General features: G+C 38.8%; 2 protein-coding genes across 6 annotated transcripts; both read left to right on the top strand.

Annotated features, from left to right (window-relative positions):
* Positions 1-1,404: 1,404 nt before the first annotated feature.
* Positions 1,405-4,048, top strand: LOC116261053 (probable polyamine transporter At3g19553). Its single transcript, XM_031639649.2, has 2 exons — positions 1,405-3,080; positions 3,244-4,048. The coding sequence occupies exons 1-2, from the start codon at positions 2,077-2,079 to the stop codon at positions 3,776-3,778; spliced, it is 1,539 nt and encodes a 512-aa protein (XP_031495509.1). The 5' UTR covers positions 1,405-2,076; the 3' UTR covers positions 3,779-4,048.
* Positions 4,049-6,936: 2,888 nt separating this feature from the next.
* LOC116260525 (uncharacterized) lies at positions 6,937-16,695 on the top strand. 5 transcript variants are annotated; one of them, XR_004174121.2, is made up of 5 exons: positions 6,937-7,403; positions 9,903-11,853; positions 11,951-12,109; positions 15,313-15,413; positions 15,734-16,695. XR_004174121.2 is itself a non-coding variant. In XM_031638949.2 (2 exons), the coding sequence occupies exon 2, from the start codon at positions 7,953-7,955 to the stop codon at positions 9,126-9,128; it is 1,176 nt and encodes a 391-aa protein (XP_031494809.1). In that variant the 5' UTR covers positions 6,954-7,403; positions 7,951-7,952; the 3' UTR covers positions 9,129-9,600. The 5 variants fall into 5 exon arrangements, 1 of the variants encoding a protein (XP_031494809.1); XR_007574280.1 differs by having other exon boundaries at positions 9,903-11,857; positions 11,951-12,099; XR_004174120.2 differs by having other exon boundaries at positions 9,903-11,857.
* Positions 16,696-17,280: the final 585 nt, after the last annotated feature.

The raw sequence follows: 17,280 nt of genomic DNA, 5'->3' as shown, positions 1-17,280 counted from the left end.
AGGAAGAGGGAGGGACGTCCGGTACTCTCGGAGGGTCATCAAACTGGGTTTCATCTAAGTTCCTTGGATCTCAAACCTATGGTGTCTTTGACTACCTCAGATTTAAGATCCATGGATCTAACATGGCATGTTTTTACTAACATGGTAAAAGATTCGTGACAAAAATTCATCAGTTCATCAAACTAAAGATTGAAGTTAGCCTAAGATCTCCACTTGAAATCCTCACTTAAGAAACAATATCTTTCATCTTTCAATCGTCCTGTTACACATTTGAGGCAAATCATCTTCCTATTTTTCAGATCCATGTTTTAACTCACACAACGAAAGTCTAGAATGCCACTATGTTGAGAAATGATCAACTTGGTCCCTTGATCAGTGGATTCAAAAATTGGAGGCGATGCTATCGACCACTACAATATAGACAAATAAAATGAGCAAAAAAGAAAAACAGCAAGTACCAATCTTTTTATGGAAAATTCTGAATGCAGGGCAAAAGCTACATCGAAGAAGACCACTGCATCTTTTCTCGCACAAAGATGAATAATACCAAAACGAGGAAACCCAAAGAAAAAAGAGCCTCTCACCACTCTATCATGCTTTTCCTATTTCTTTAACGAACCATCGGCAGAAACACACTTAAATTGTGTTATTTTGTCGAATATTTTATGGCTGCTTGGCAGGCTTGCCGGCGAGGGGATTATAATATATATATATATATATAAGGAGAGTGAGAGAGGTTCGTAAATATCATATCATTTAGGTACGAGACAAAAATCAGATTCATTCAAATTAATTACTAAAGCATTTGTGTTGCAATCTAACCTTATAGATAATCTTAAGTGTAATTTGGTGAGAAACATATATTAGGTTAGTCATTTTTTTTTTACTTTAACACTATTTTTTCATTAATTGAAAACAAATGGTTATTTTAACATCAATATTTTGATAGTAGAAAGATCTTTTTTTTTTTTTTTTACAAAAATAACTTGAACTAAGAATTGATTTATATCAAATGAATGTTTACAAACACATTAGAAGGTTCATATTTTGTTAGATATTTGCTCATTTATATACGGCGGTACTCCTAAGAGTTTTTTTAATTAGCATCGCTCAGCCCAAAATTCCTGGGGTTGCCGCGGTTTCTGACAAGGTCAAGTTCCGGCCAAGATGGGCGGGCCATTGGCGGTCGCTGACTCGCTTGTTAAGGCCAAAATTGCAGGACAGATATACTAAGTATTGGAAGCCACGTTTAACTCGACTTCAATGAGGCGTTCCTGGGGTTGTTTGCCATGTTATTAATCTGATGTTAACATATTGATTCTTCTAAATGCCTTCACGTGCTTTGTTTTCTATTGTCAATTCTGAAGTAAAAAAATGATCCCTTCTTCTTCTGTTACCGAAGGCCCGAGCAACGAGACTTACGACCATGGTTATTGGTTAGGGATGAAGTGATTCACCCTTTAGCTCTCTGTTATTTGAAGTCATTGATCTCTTTCGTTGACGTCCAACCGTTGACTTGATCCCCTTAGATCTCCAACCTTGAGGGCATCGGGTGGCCGCCATTTCCACATCTTCTCGTGCTCTCCAAGAGAAAGTGAGACCAATATTCTTTACGCCACCCGATCAATGAGATCTTATTCCTCACCGTTTAGCAAGTGGGCACCTACCAATTTTTGCAAGATTCGTGACGGAAAGAAAGGTGATTGAGGAAGACTTCCATCGAGAAACTTGTAAAATTTCTTTCGGGATATCGGTTTACCTGCAGATGGGTAGCAGCCAATATGGACAAATCATTCACGGACGATTGTAGAAGAAAATGCCATCCCCTTGTGTCAATACCCATCTTCTATGCAGATGGGGATGTCTTCAGGCTCTCCGTTTCCTCTGCAATTCGTTTCCTGCGACCGTATGGGTACAAAAACTCCTTACCTTCCAGCTCCTCTCTGTTGTCGTTGCATACATATTATGTTTTTGAGAGATCTAATCGGAAATTAAGCTGTCACCCGATAGTGGTGAATTTTGGAAAAAGGAATATTGGATAGTCGATTTTTTCGCACTCAGTTTTGGGGCGGCTCGATGGCTGATGAAGAATTGAGGCAGGAGGATGATGCCTACAAAGGAACGTCCGGTGGTAGTTGTAGTAACAATCATGGAAATAACGGTAGGTTGACACTCATCCCTCTGATCGCCCTTATCTTTTATGAGGTCTCTGGTGGGCCGTTTGGAGTGGAGGATTCGGTTAAAGCAGGAGGGGGTCCTCTGTTGGCCTTGTTGGGTTTTCTAGCTTTCCCGCTCATTTGGAGTGTTCCCGAGGCACTGATCACGGCAGAACTATCGACAAGTTTCCCTGAAAATGGTGGTTATGTTGCTTGGATATCTGCAGCTTTTGGGCCTTTTTGGGGGTTCCAGGAGGGCTTTTGGAAATGGTTCAGCGGTGTCATGGACAATGCTCTGTACCCTGTTCTGTTCCTTGATTACTTGAAGCACTCCGTTCCGGTTTTCAGTATGGCCATTGCTAGAATACCTTTCCTGCTGTTCATGACATTCTGCTTGACATACCTCAATTATAGAGGCCTAGCCATAGTTGGCTTTGCGTCAGTCGCGCTCGCTGCCTTCTCTCTTCTGCCATTTCTTGTGATGGGTGTACTATCAATTAGAAGGTTGAAGCCCAGAAGATGGTTGGTTATGGATGTGAGTAAGGTAAACTGGAGGGGGTACTTTAATAGCATGTTCTGGAATTTGAATTACTGGGACAAAGCCAGTACTTTGGTTGGAGAAATTGAGAACCCTATCAAGACATTCCCGAAGGCGCTGTTTGGGGCCGTCATTCTGGTCATGCTTTCTTATTTGATCCCTTTGCTTGCTGGTACTGGAGCTCTGGAGATCAGCGCTAGTGAATGGAGTGATGGTTATTTTGCTCAAGTTGGGATGCTGATTGGTGGTGCATGGCTCAGGTCATGGATTCAAGTGGCGGCAGCATTGTCTAATATAGGCCTTTTTGAAGCAGAAATGAGCAGTGATGCATTTCAGCTGCTGGGTATGAGTGAAATGGGGATGCTTCCTGAAATATTCTCTTACAGGTATTTGTCGTTCCCCGTGAATTTTGTGTCCCAAATGTGTGCTTATAATTGTTGTTCTTCTGTCTAAGTATTTTGATTATTTATTTGATTAACGTCTGGTTGAGCAAAAAAGGAACCGTCAGCAAGAAAATTGTGACAGCAAAGCTTAAACGAATTTTTGCAGATCAAAGTATGGTACACCAACTTTGAGCATTTTATGCTCCGCAACTGGAGTAGTCTTCCTGTCCTGGATGAGCTTTCAAGAAATTATTGAATTCCTAAACTTCCTCTATTCGGTTGGGATGCTTCTTGAGTTTGCCGCTTTCATAAAGCTACGAATAAAGAGGCCAGATCTTCCTAGGCCATATAGAGTTCCTTTCGGAACCACTGGGGCAATTATTATTTGTCTTCCTCCTGCTTTATTGCTCGTTCTTGTTATGTGTCTCGCTTCATTGAAGACTTTTGTTGTGAGCGCAGCTGTGATTATACTTGGGTTTGTTTTGTATCCTAGCATGGAATATGTGAAGAATTACAAGTGGCTGATGTTTGATTCCACGGTTCTACCTATAAGCCAAGTTCATGAAGCTGCTCCTGCAGTCTGTGAAGGCAAGGAAGTAATAGATGAGGCATCAGTATGCCTTCTCTCTGACCCATCTTATGCTAAGAAGGAAGAACATAATGAAGATAGCAGTATGGAAGGAGTCTTAAAGTTGGACTAAAGCTTTCTCGAGCATAAACAATGCCATTGTCCAAATGATATACTTCAGTTTGTTGAAGTTGTAAATTTTACCATGTAATGGGTAACGAATTGTTTCTATATGTATCTATTTCCTTCAGTCAGCAAGTTTCAGCATGTTGACATTTGTCAAATACATGACGCAGCTTCTTTTTCCTGAAAAAGGATTCAGTTAGTGTTTTTTTCCATTGTTCTACCTAAACTCTTGTTGCTAAATCTCATTGTTAATTCGGTATTCTTTTTTCACTGGCTACCATTTGAATCAGCTATCCCTTTGGTGTGTCTTGCTTGGCGCACAGACGTAACTCCATTGAATCTGAAGCAACCAAATATGCACATGAAACTTCTTTTTCCTGAAAAAGGATACAGTTAGTGCTTTTTTCCATTGGTGCTGCCTAGACTCTTGTTGCCAAATCTCATTGTTAAATTGGTATTCTTGTTTCACTGACCACCACTTGAATCAGGTAGCCCTTTGGTGTGTCTTGCTTAGCGCACAGACATAACTCCATTGAATCTGAACCAACCAAATATGCATATGAAAATCTAGGATCTTGGACCTGTTACACTTGTAGAAGCTGACAGCAAATGTAATCAGGGTGCTGGGTTGGAAGGCTATGTCAAAAGTACGGGAATTCTTCTGTTAATGTGAAATCGTGCTTGTACTTGTAGTTCTTGTAGCAACATCATTGTGGCGGAAATCATCTTGCACTCCTAGAAGGTATGGACATTATGCAGCCTGCATTGATAAGCAATTTACTTGTAAAAGAAATAATTTACGAAGCATCTATAGTTTACAGTTTACACAAAAGGTTGGCTATTGCTGGTAAAACATCATTTCTTCTGACAGGCTTGGAAACAAGGACACCTGTGATATGCTTTAATTTCCCTTTTTTATTACCTCAGCTCAGCGTAGCAAAAGTTACAGGAAAAAGTTGGAGTCCATTTCAGCATCCATGAGAGGATCAGAAGACATTTCTAGCTAAAAACTATTGTAGTAGGTGAAATGAACATGGTTGCCCCTCTAGGCTATGGATGGTAAGGCTTCAGAAACGTGCTGAAAATGGAGCTGAAAGGATCTTGGTGTCAAACTTTCAGCGTAAATTACTCTTCATTGAAGTTATTTTAGCGCAAGAAGAAGCTGCACAGAAGTTTCCAGTGTGCACGAAGAGCTTCTGTAATTAGAATCACAGAAAGACACCTAAAAAAAAAAAAAATTCAAAGCATGTTCATGCTTCAAAAAGTCTATACCTGCTTGAATTAAGAGTAGGCTATCTAGTTAAATTCATGAAAGATGTTTCGGTTAGAAGTTGTTTGCTACTACTTAATGACCAAGTAACCAGATTCCTTTGGGTATATTGCGACTAATTCCGTTTTCCAATTGGTTTTCCTTGAAATGGAATGTTCCGGTGTTCGACTATAGCATTATTGTGTTTGTGTGTGTGTGCGCGCGTGTCTGTGTATACAGACAGAGAGAAGAGAGAGAGAGAGAGAGAGAGAGAGAGAGAGAGAAGCTACCATGATATGTTAAGGATGACATCAGATGACCACACAAACTTCAATAACACTAAAATTTCCTCCTTTATACTCTTGGCCCATGTCAATTGCTTACTCCCTTCGATCGTCTTTACCGACCCTGCATCACCTTTAAAGCCAACCGCTGGGACACTGTTTGGGATTGTAAAGTATCAAGTCATTCTTTATTTTTTTGGATTAATGTGAATTAGTATTCTCTGATCGTTCTCGATGAAAGACGTTAATTACCCTTTGCCAGTTTCATGGAACTAGTTCAACTTAAGGCCTTGAAGACAATGGCCATGACCAGTTCAACACCCATGCATGTTCTGCTGATTGAGCAGAAAGATCAACTGAGGAGACATCCATTAGTTGCTCTATATGTTCTGAACTATCATATATGTTTGGGGGCAACGATTGGTGTCATCGACTCACAGAAAATGTCGGTTATTGTCTTAAGAAGAGATTCATACACCTGATTACATAAGATCTTCAAAATGAAAGGTGTGAAAAATCCATATTTTCGATAGGGTAAGTTCACATATTTCATATTAGTGCACCTTCCAATGCAAAATTTATATATGAATGCTACTATCACTAAAATTTTTTGTAAACTTGTTGGGTGCATGAAATAAAAGAAAGAATGAAGCAAACTCAATTGCGGGTTTTGACATCGTCAAGAAATTTATGTATGCCCTTTGGATTTTGATCACCAACCCATTGAGAGAAATGTGATACTTAAAATTAAGTATGCCCTTTTACTTAAGAATAACCTTTCCATTAACATTAAACACATTCAAACTTTACCTTAAATGCATTTCCCCCCAAATTCCATTTCATCCTGAAAGAGTGGAAAATCATATGCTTGAGATCCTTCAACCATGTTTACCAATCGATGATGCACCACTTTATTCAAAACAGAGGATTCACCCTCAATTAAGAGCAGCTCAAGATAAGTTATTCCCCGACAAGGCCTTTATCTACATAGAGTTGAACCTTCCTCAACGTTTGTTTCTAGGTGAAACTTGTCCAATATAGGTTCATCAAGTACTAGTACTATTATTTTTGATAAAAATCATTTTCGCTGTTTAAGGTGAATTAGGGTAAAAGACAGTTCTAAATGAAAGTTAGACTAATTTGGTTGAGAGAACAAGTAATCTTCGTAAATAAGGTAAAATTATGCGTAACTATTCCATCTTCTGAAACTCTGTAAGCAAAACCTTTTCTCCTCTTAGAAAAGGGAAAACATTTCGTCTATATTTCCGCTCTATCATTGTTTGCGTGAAATTTGCTTTGCATGTTTTTCCTTTTACCGACCAAACGTGCAAAGTTTTTAAAGTATATCCGAAAACATTCCTTTTCGCTGATTAAGTGGAGCCCAAAATTTTTGAAGTGAATCAGAGGTCCGGTGATTAAGAAAAAAAGGAAGATTTCCATGCTGAAAGAAGCATAGTTTTGGAACTACTGAATTCAATTCCCTGTTTTATCTGGGATATTCCTAAAAGACAAGAAAGAAAACGAAATGGGATCTCATCTCAAGACGTACCCACCTACTTGTTTCCTTAAAACAACACAAACCAAAAAACCTGCTTGGGGATACACATGAAATGCCAAACTGTGACGCCGCTATCTTCACATAATGTCCCGACCAACTTCATTTGAGCAGCAGTTCTTTCTAGTATCCGCCACTAGAACTGACCACCGTCCATCTCCGGGATGGACGGCCCGGATCCTGCTCCAGCGCCGTGATCTCGCTACTCGGTCCGGCAGATCTTAGCCTTGGTCAAGAAACCGGTGGCGCTGACCAGGCCTTCTGGTCTGTTGACTCCACAGAGAAAGAGAGAGAGATTTTCTCCCCCAATGTTTCCCTGCGTGGAATTAATGAACTTTCGCTTGATCTTGTGAAAATCTCGCGGGCAAACACTCTGGCCTGCTCAATCCGGTTGCGGCTTAGAGGTACAGAGCAAAAGAAGAGAGCGTAACGAAGGCAGAAAGAGAGATAGAAGGGCTTGATCAACACGAGACGAAACAAAAGGTGGAGGGAGAGAGAGAGCAAGAGGAGGGAGAAAGAGAGTGGGAGCTCATTATTGTTCGTGGTACTTGTTCTTTCCCTACTTGTGATCTCCTTTTCTGGCCTTTCCTTGGATTGATTTCGGCTTCACTTTGCATTTGCGCTTGCACCATATCAGTTTTCTTCCTTGCCATTCTTCTGATTGGTTTTTTGGCTCTTGTTTGAATAGTAAGAATTCCGATGCTTCTTGTTCAAAAACAACCGCTTCAATGGCTCAGGCTAAGGAAAATCCTAATTGGGGTTTCTTGTTTTCCTCATTTTCTCCTAAACTTATAGCTTCAGTCGGGTTCTGCAAATTCTGAGGTTTAGTCCCGCTAGTTCGATTGATGAGCTAAAACCCTAGCTGATTCAGCTCTGCCATCGAACAGTTTCGTGATTTTTGGTGCATAATTGAGCTCTAATTTGACTAGAACGCAATATCCGTTCCAAATTTGGGTCAAGAGCCACAAACAAAAAATTGGTTTTTTTCCAATGTTATGAATTCACAAACCCTAGTTGTTTTTTTTTTTTTTTTTTTTTTTTCTGAGTTTCTCGTTCTCTGAGCATTTCTATTTCGGGAATTCGGGGAGCAGCAATGTCGCCCTCCCGGCAGACTCCGCGGGTGGATGTCATTGAGATCAAAGCTCAGCTTCTCGACAAAATCGGGCGGAAGAGGTCGGACCGGTATTTTCATCATCTTACAGGATTGCTTAGCTCGCGATTGAGCAAGAAGGAATTCGACAAACTCTGCATTGCTGCGATCGGAAGGGAGAACATTGCGTTGCATAATAAGTTGATCTCGTCGATATTTAAGAATGCTTCTCTTGCTGATCTGCCTCCTCCGCTCTCCAAGGAGGCTACTAGTGAAGGGTCGCAGAGTGTCGGAGTTGGAGGACCGTGTCAGAGAAATCATCTTTTTCATGATCCCGGCCGACCATGGTGCTCCCGCAAAGTCAGGACGAAGAGTCTGCGAGATTGCAAGGTTAGAGATCGGCCAAGCCCACTTGGGCCCAACGGGAAAACTAATAATTCTGCTCAGCATAACAGTAACTCTTATGACGAGCCGACTGTGAGAGCGCCAGATAATGGGGGGATGAATTCATGTGATCTGCACAGACCAGTGGAGCAGAACATGGCTGAGATGGTTTCTATTGACAGTAGAACTTTTGTTGAAGTTGTGACAGTAGAAGAAGGGGAAGAAGTTGAGCAAGAAGAAACTGTTAGCAGCAGAAGCCCTCTTAGGGCTCCCTTAGGCGTCCCCTTTTGTCCTATGAGCATTGGTAGTGCACGGAGTGATCTAACTGGTGATGTGAGTGGGAGCTTTAGGGAAAACACAGAGCTGCCTGATGCTGAATCCTTGAGGAAAAGAATGGAGTTAATGGCAAACTCCCGTGGCCTTCATGGAGTTACGATGGATGCTGCTAATTTGTTAAACAATGGACTGGATGTTTTTATGAAAAGGATGATTGAAGCTTGCCTGGTTATACCGAGAGCAAGAACTAGGCATTATCAACAAGCAATGCCACATGATGAGAAACAATTCCAACAAGTTCCATCAGTTAATCATTTTGCTGGTATGAATGGCTTTTATGAGAGTGATCTACGGCTTCTACGTGGCAGAAGCCCTGCTGTCTACAGAGAGACAACACAGCAGAGTTTTATGGCCTCAATGCTGGATTTTCGGGTGGCAATGGAAATGAAACCTCATCTTCTTGGAGAAGATTGGCCTATACAGCTCGAAAAGATCTTGTTACATTCTCTCTCTGAATAAAGTTTTTCTTAAAGTTCAATGAATAGGATTGCCATGTACAGCTTGAGAGGAGGATGTGCTGATCTGCACTTTAGAATAAGGTTCATTGAAGCTAGGGTAATATTGAGATATTAATAACTCGGTCAGTTCGTCATTGCGCGAGAAATTGCTGTTTTCTCTTCCAGCACCAGAAAGTCATACATTATATCCAACAGTAGGCTGCGAGCTTGGTAATTGGCGTTGGTCCAGATGGATGATAAAATCCAGTGTCGGGAAAATGCTTGGCACCAATTGCGGAAGGGCAGCAATGCAGTTAGTGCGTGAACTTGGACAAGAGTGAAGGCTATAGCTTCATCATCTTCGAAATGTGCTTAGTTAGCTGCAGCTCCAGTTTGTAAAACGAATCTTGAGTTCAAGGATGTCATTATACCAGGAAAGTCTGTAATTTTTTTTCTTCCCATCTTTCTAATAGAAGGTCCATTTTTTTCTTAAATTCTGCTCAAATCAGTATATTTTAGTTTGGTGCAGCTTCATGAAAACATTAACCTTACAACCGGCAATCAAGGAACTTTGTGGCTCAGGCTTTGTTGACAACTCAAATTGAGCATTTGCTGGACTTGTGACTAGAATTAGTTTAATTTGCTTAGAGATAAGTGCTACATAGTTACTAAGTTTCAAACGTAGTATGTAAAACTGCTGGAGCATGTAAAAACATTGAAGAATATCTGGACCATTTTGTTAGTGGATAATGTAAAAAACAGAGAGCTAGATATAATTTTCTTTTTTATTTTGCAGAACCTTGGCAGAAAGCAGAAACTATGAGTTGCCATGAGTATTTTCAAGGCGAAAAATCAAATATGCAGTTTCACATGAGAGTTAAGGAAAGGAGCTGTTTGGAGTGAAAATGGTTCCGGATATGTAATTTATGCCTCTTTTGATACCTCTATCTACGACCATAAACTAATGGTGAAGGGACACGGTTTATCTTTTCCGTAGTATGTTGGAATATCTAGTTTAGTCTGTTAGGTGATTAACCAACAGCATGATCAGGATTCATTCATTTGTACCTCTGCTAGTGACATCTAAGCAATATCTGTAGAAACCCTGTGAACTCATGCTCGTGAAGGTGCAGAACGATGATTCTTGGAAAGACCGCATTTGAATATCTGCTCAACAGTTTTCTTTGTTTACACCATTAGTTTAAAATTAGCTTTTTCTCTAGTAAAGCATGTCCTGCAACAAACTTAAACTAGCTTAATTTTTCGCTACCAACTTGGAATTCTCAAGTGTCCCTGAATCAGTTTCCAAGACAACTTGAAGGTCTTCCATGAACACAAAACCAAGGCCAAACATGGAGATTTGAGACCGGCCATTGAGCTGAGAAAAACTGCCTGCCCAAGTATTTGCTTTACATCATAAGCTATTCTTCTGCATATCATAGTCACAGTCATCAACAGCTCACTTTGTGGAAATATTTCAATTTCTTTTCGACAACAGAAATTTTCAATCTTGGTTGCAACATTTTCCAAGTGAATATGATGCAAAAAATATATCAACTGACATATCCTCGAGAAGTCCGAGGGAAACCAGAAAATTTTAAAATATCGCTAGACCACTTCCCAGAGTTTTGCCGAGAATGAGATGTGCAACTATGGAAGTACGCTTCTTGCCCGTAAAAGTCAGCTTCCCACAGTTACCCATAATAAAACTAAGTGACGTTTTTCATCATTGTTATTTTAATATCAAAAAATTACTCTAGGGTAACCTAAGTACTTCTTATTAATTTTTTTAAAGGTAAAGTGATGTTTTTCAGTGATTTAACAGTCAACAAAATAAATTTATGAACCTTTTTAATTAACCAGGGAAAACATATAAATATAAAAAATTAGGTGTCCCTTTTTATTATTGCCAAACCCGTAAGTATGTTTTTGAAAGTTTGCTATAAATTAAACCGGAAATCAATATTGAGAAAAATGACAGATATATTCTATTTTTTAGAATTGGAGCTTCTTTTTCTTTCCAAGTGATGTTGATCACGAGAAAAAAAAAGTTTGATGGCTATTCTTAATCTTTTGTTAAAGCATTATGTTGCCAATCGCTGCCAATTCAAGAGGGTTTTGAGAAATGGCCTTAAAGATGAAGTTGCATTACTAACGTCACCTGTGATTGCAAAAAGTGGGAGTTCCATGACTATTCTTATTTTTTTACGAAAAGTAGCCATACCAAAGCATTGTTTCTTTCGTGGCTACCTATTCAAGTGGGTGTTGGGACAAGAATGAAGTTGCATTGTCAACGTCATTTTAATGTAATTTATGAAGTTGTATCACTAGTTTGGTCTGCAATGCAATGTTTTGTCAACAACTGTGCGGCCAAATATTAAATTGTAGAATGCAAAGCATACTTCCTGATCGAACGTTCCTTGTAGTTCCTCTTCCAGAAAATGCCTAAATTGAAAACAGAAATGCAACCAGTCTACCAGATCAGAACAGATCTTTTCTTTTTTGGGAAAAACCTTTTAAATTCCTCTTCGCCACCGGCCTCATTGGTGACCCCCCGGAAAGCAATTTCTTGTCTTTGTCTCTTTGCCTCTTCCTCATCTTCCTCTGCTGCTGCTCCTCCTCCTCCTGGTCCTTTGCCACCAACTTTCTCAGGAGGAGCCCAATTGCCACCACCATCACCATCACTACCACCGCCATTCTAGCACCTTCTTCAACCACAGTCATCCCTGCGGTTTCGTGGCATCAGTGTCGGTCAGCTACCTTCCGCTTGTCGCCATTTGCTTCTGGATATGTGGTTGGTTTTTTATTTTTTTACTGAAGTTTTCTTTCGTTAAGGTGTTTCAGGTTTCGTTGGCGATTCCTTGAGCAAGAGCATGTTCATATCTCTTGTTTGGTCTTCAGACGAAGTGTAGAAATAGCGTCCTCGAAGGCGCATCACGGGTACATGAGGGGTAGCCATACGGTCGCACACCATCGACCGAATCTTTTAGCAGGTTGTGATCGGTATGGAATTCTTTCCGTTATTCCCCTCCTCTGTTGAGCTCGTTCTGAAACTGGAGTAGGCGGTGGTTTGGGTGAACAGTGTTTCTTTCTTTTGACGGTAAATTTTTCTTGATGGTCATGTTTCCGGTCCAATTATACTTCTTCTATAGTGGCGAGAAGTGTTTGATTGGGAATATGAGTTTAAATAGATTTACTTGCAGCTGCCTTAGCGATCTCCTTGGGGTGAAATTCGAGGACAATCTAGCCATTAAGAATGTTGGTAACTATGTTAGTATACCAGTGACTGTGCTCGTGATTATCAGCATAGATGCGCACAGGAATTTTTTAGATACATTTTGGAAATTTCATCGTACTTCACGGTCCAGTATAGGTAAGGTGCTGCATACAAACACTCCCTTGTCATAAAGAGTTTCCCATGGTTGGGTATGATGTGCCTACAACCGCGTGAACTGTTTTGCAACTGATGAAAAATAGTTTGCATGCAAAAGAAGGTAGACAAACATGTCAAGGTAATCATTCAATTCGCAGGTAAAAGGATTTGCTTGACATCGTATAGAATGATTAAGTAGCAGTTATAGTTGTGAAAAAGCGGTTGTTGTGATGATGGTGGGATGGGCTGAAGCTAGAGAAATTGGGGCTTCATGTATCAGCCGCTAATATGCATTTTCTAGTACACACAGATCATTCAATTTTTACTCTCCATCGCTGGGGCTAATATGCACTTCCTCTTGGGAACATCGGTTGTGGAAATTCTGGTGATGTTTCCAGACTCTGTTATTATCAATAAAATAAATTAATAATCGCGGTTCTCATTTATATTCTATATTAGAAAACACACAATCAAGCACCTGCCAAAAAAATGTGCACCAATTTCCTAGAAAGGAAGGTATAGTGTTTCTTGAAATTGTTGAGCTTGCAAGAGCAAATAACAAGTGATGAAATCATTTTCAAGTCACAATAAGTTAGAATGTGGAATGGCCTTTTTGTACTGCATATCCAGATTATCTCTCAACCTATGTCACATAGGTATGGGTATGGGGAATCGGGCACAGGTACGGCAGTTTAGAAAATCTTGGTACGGGGGTACGACCAAATATATATATATATATATACAAACACATTATTAAGACAATTTTTAATAGTTTCTTCTATAATTTCTACATATAATCTCATAAAACATAAATAAACTAACACAAATATGGTTGAAATGTAAGAAAAAAAATGAAAAAAATATGATTTGTCCAGCCGTACCATGCCGTACCACTAAAACAGTACCGGCATACCACTGTGCTGGTACTGGTATGTGGGCTTATCCCACGTACATTGTGACATAGCTCTCAACTCAATATACAGATTTAATGTGTCTTTTTGACTTTGCACGCAGTTTACAGTAGCAAATAATGGTGCATTTGAAGTCTTTGGTTACAGGAATGGGTCTAGTGCTAGACACTAAGTGACATGGATACGGGAAAGTTGCATGTCGACATGCCAACATGGGTACGGTGACACACTTGGACATGTTTTTTGAAAAAAAAAAAAACATATTAGTTTTTACATTTTTCATATTAATTCTAAATTTTTGCATATTATTTTTTTATATTAGTTATCTAGGATGCATTTTTTACCTGTTTTGCATTTTTCTCACCTGTTTTCTATTAATTTTGCATGTTTTTTGTGGAATTTTGCACGCTTATATATGTGTACATGTATATATACTTTGTCATATCCCCGTTCCCATAAATTTTAAAATTGCGATGTCTGTACCTGCTCCCCTATACCTGTATCAGTATCCGTCTGACTTAAGCTAGACATTGACAATCCACATGGCTTTTCATCTACAGCCCACAGGCAATCTTATTTTGATCCAACCATATTATGGTGGACTAGATCCTCTTCTGGCGCAAAGGTGCCTATATTAACTCAGATGACAGATACTTTGGAAAGCAGAAATTATAAACAGGAACCAATTTGTTCTTAAAGCTTTTGCCTTGGTAGAAAGATTCTAAATTTTTAATTTAAAAGTTATAACTGTTGAATGGAGTCATCTTGTTATGCAGCATCTTTTTTTCCAAATATTTACTTTCCTACTTGAATATAATTTAAAAGTTATAACTGTTGAATGGAGTCATCTTGTTATGCAGCATCTTTTTTTCCAAATATTTACTTTCCTACTTGAATATTACATTTTTCAAGTTTTTGATCTTCTATAAATTTGGTCTGGTGTCGGAACCTAGTACAGATAGTTGGAAGTCCAGGTTCCTTAATATAAGAGGTCTTTATTTATGCATAATTCAAGATCCTTCCATTGATTGACTGCTGAGGAAGAATATGCTAGCATATGCTTGCATATAAGTTGGATATGTCATATGAGAGTACTTGTTTATTGTTTTTTATGAATCTGCAGCTGATCCACAGGTTCATGAAGATAGAATTGACTCCATGTGGTGTGTTTGTTGAAAATTTTTATAACTTTTTAGTCTTTACTATGCTCTGTCTTTGCCTCTTGGTTGCTTCAGGATACGGACTTCTTTAACTTCAAATAATTTTTTATACTCACAACTTTAGAGTTTAGTCCATTAAAAATTGTGTCAATACTGCAAATTGGGTTTGTTTACGAGTGAATGAATTAAAATTTGAAATGTTCATGCAGAATTTGATGGCCAAAGAAACTAGTCATGATACCATAGCCAGAAATCTTTGTTCCATATCCAAAATTTTCTGGTCAAGTGAAGAAAGATATGATGGTGTATCTTCATACATGTGGTGATTCAAGTGTAATGACACCTATTACTTTTATTTCATTTTGTGGAACAGAAGTCTTCAAATTCTATATATAGGAGAAACTTCTTTTTTCCTTGGACTCACTATCTAAAGATAAGTGCATGAAATGTTGTATCCAGTATAGGATATCCTTGACTTTAGTACTAAGCTCGTCATTTTGTTTACTTTGTGGAAAGTAGGATGTTACCTCATGAATTGCTGCAGTGGCACTGGCAACACATTTTCCTGTCCTGAAAAGCTGTCAGCTAACTACCGGGAAGGCTGAAAATTAAAAATACAACAAAAAAATCAAGTGTTTGGTGTGCTTGAAATTGTCATCAATCTGATTATGGTTTCTATCATTTTCTGTTTCTAATCCCAATTCCATACTGAATTAATTTTGACGCATTTTTCTTGTTTTGTGTAAATTCTTGTTATTTTAGGTGCTGATACCTTCAAAGTTCAAACTTGGGCCATGCAAATTCACCTGTGGTTCATAAATATTTCACCTGTGCTTCCTCCTAAACCTCTTGAATGTAGCCAGGTGTGTTGCTCTAAAGTATATGATGTGGCTACTATTGGAACCATAGTATCTTCTCTGTTCTCATATCTGGAAATTGATAACTGAAAGGATGGTATTTCCATGATTACTATTTTTTGTTTCAGATATTATATTGTAAATATTGGTGGACACATATACTATTTTATATGTGAGAGACATGTATGTAGGACCTTATTTCTGTTGGATAGATATGTCTGCATGCCAATGTTTCTGATTACCATGCAACGGTAATTAGGAATAATCTTGGTATTTCAGTTATAGTTTTATCTCCTAATAACGTTTATGAGATTTGTGGGCTACAGATGGTGAAGCAGGCAATTCGATAACCTGAAGGTGCAGAAAATTTGTGATGAATATTGTTGATCATCCTTCATGTTCAAGGACCCTTGTAGTCTTGGGGAGGTGTGGGTGGAATTAAAGAATGCAGTAGTGCATTTCAATAACAGGCTCTCAATATGAAGATCTTAAGGAAATTTTTTTCCTTCAAAATAGGTGATCATGTTCACTTAATTTTTTGTTATAGATAGTTTGCAGTGGAAGAGAAGTTCAGAGTATCATAGTTAGGGAAAAAGAGATTGGTTTCCTGATACACGTGACAAGTATGCAACATTTTCTGACTTTATTGTTGTAAAAGTATAGATTATGTCATTATGAAACATTTCCAGCAATTTTACTTACTCTTCCTTCACAAAAGAGGATCATGAAACAAAAAAAATTAGTTTGCCTAATTTTTTATTATTTATAATTTGGCTTGGAAGAGAATTTATCGAAGTACTGAAGGTTGGTGAAAATAGATTATTATACTAGCTTGCAAATATTTTTCCAACTTTACTGGATTAGAATTCATGGGTGTCAAATATTATGTTCATCACAGTATTAACCTGACTTTGTGGGCGGAGAATTCCTTTTTGTCAGTGAGGCATTTTGAAGGTGGCGACTGTATTAAAGGTGGGTTTTCCCATTGGACGAAAGCTTTGCTGCAAGAGCAGCGACCTTTGGATTCACTATTTTCTGTCATATCTGTTGACAAGGGAGGGTCAGGAGGACAGTCGCACCTGCCAATTTGAATTTCATGACGATACATTGGAAAGGTCTTGGACTCCAGTTTAAAGTTTTAAACTGCAGTGTGCATTTAATCAAAGGGAATATCCTGAAACTGAACTAAAAGCTCCCTCTCTCTGTGTCTCCAATTGTTCTTGGAGCAGAAAAATATTACTGGAGCTGGTTGCTGTCTACTGATATTAAGGATGAAGTATATACAGTTCCAATTGATAATACATGTTCATTTTAAACTTTGTCTCAACTAGGGCTTATAATGCTTAATGATCTTGCTATTGGATTAAGTCAAATCTTCCAACTTTGCGTAATTTTTGGAGGCTGTTTTTATCAAGTTTGTTGGCAAGTTCAGCATGGAGTTATAAGCTTCATGCTTTGCGGATGAACTGAAACAAATAACCAAAGGGGATTAAGAAAATGTGTGGAAAATAGACGATATATTTCAAGGACTGCAGCAGTGCGTCAAGTAGTTTATTCCTCTTACAAACTTGATTGGGTGCGTGTTACACATGCGGATGCTAGTTTCCAGTTTTTGCATATTAATGGCCTGAGGGAATATATAGAGCTGATGCACTTCCATCAAGTTCAGGGGGCAAAAGGCGTGAGGGTTGCATTAGCTAAATGCTTTCCAGGCATTACAGATTCATGGGATGGTTTGTTGCTGATCTAGGTGTAGATTAAAATAAGTGTCTATGCTCTGTCTTGTTGTAAGGGAAGTCGAAGTCGAACTTGAAGTTATGTGTTTTGACCCTGAACACACAGAAAGAACGGTTTTAACTATTATTTGCTCAAC

Source organism: Nymphaea colorata, chromosome 9 (genome assembly GCF_008831285.2).
Source record: "Nymphaea colorata isolate Beijing-Zhang1983 chromosome 9, ASM883128v2, whole genome shotgun sequence".
In the NCBI taxonomy this organism is placed as follows: domain Eukaryota; kingdom Viridiplantae; phylum Streptophyta; class Magnoliopsida; order Nymphaeales; family Nymphaeaceae; genus Nymphaea; species Nymphaea colorata.
Note: the sequence above shows the minus strand (reverse complement) of the source record. Positions and strands in the feature narration are given on the sequence as shown.

Bases quoted from the DNA above. Each gene is read 5' to 3' on its own strand.
- LOC116261053 (XM_031639649.2), top strand. From the start codon at position 2,077: ATGGCTGATGAAGAATTGAGGCAGGAGGATGATGCCTACAAAGGAACG. The intron at 3,081-3,243 runs GTATTTGTCGTT...GAATTTTTGCAG, and splicing joins CCTGAAATATTCTCTTACAG to ATCAAAGTATGGTACACCAA.
- LOC116260525 (XM_031638949.2), top strand. From the start codon at position 7,953: ATGTCGCCCTCCCGGCAGACTCCGCGGGTGGATGTCATTGAGATCAAA.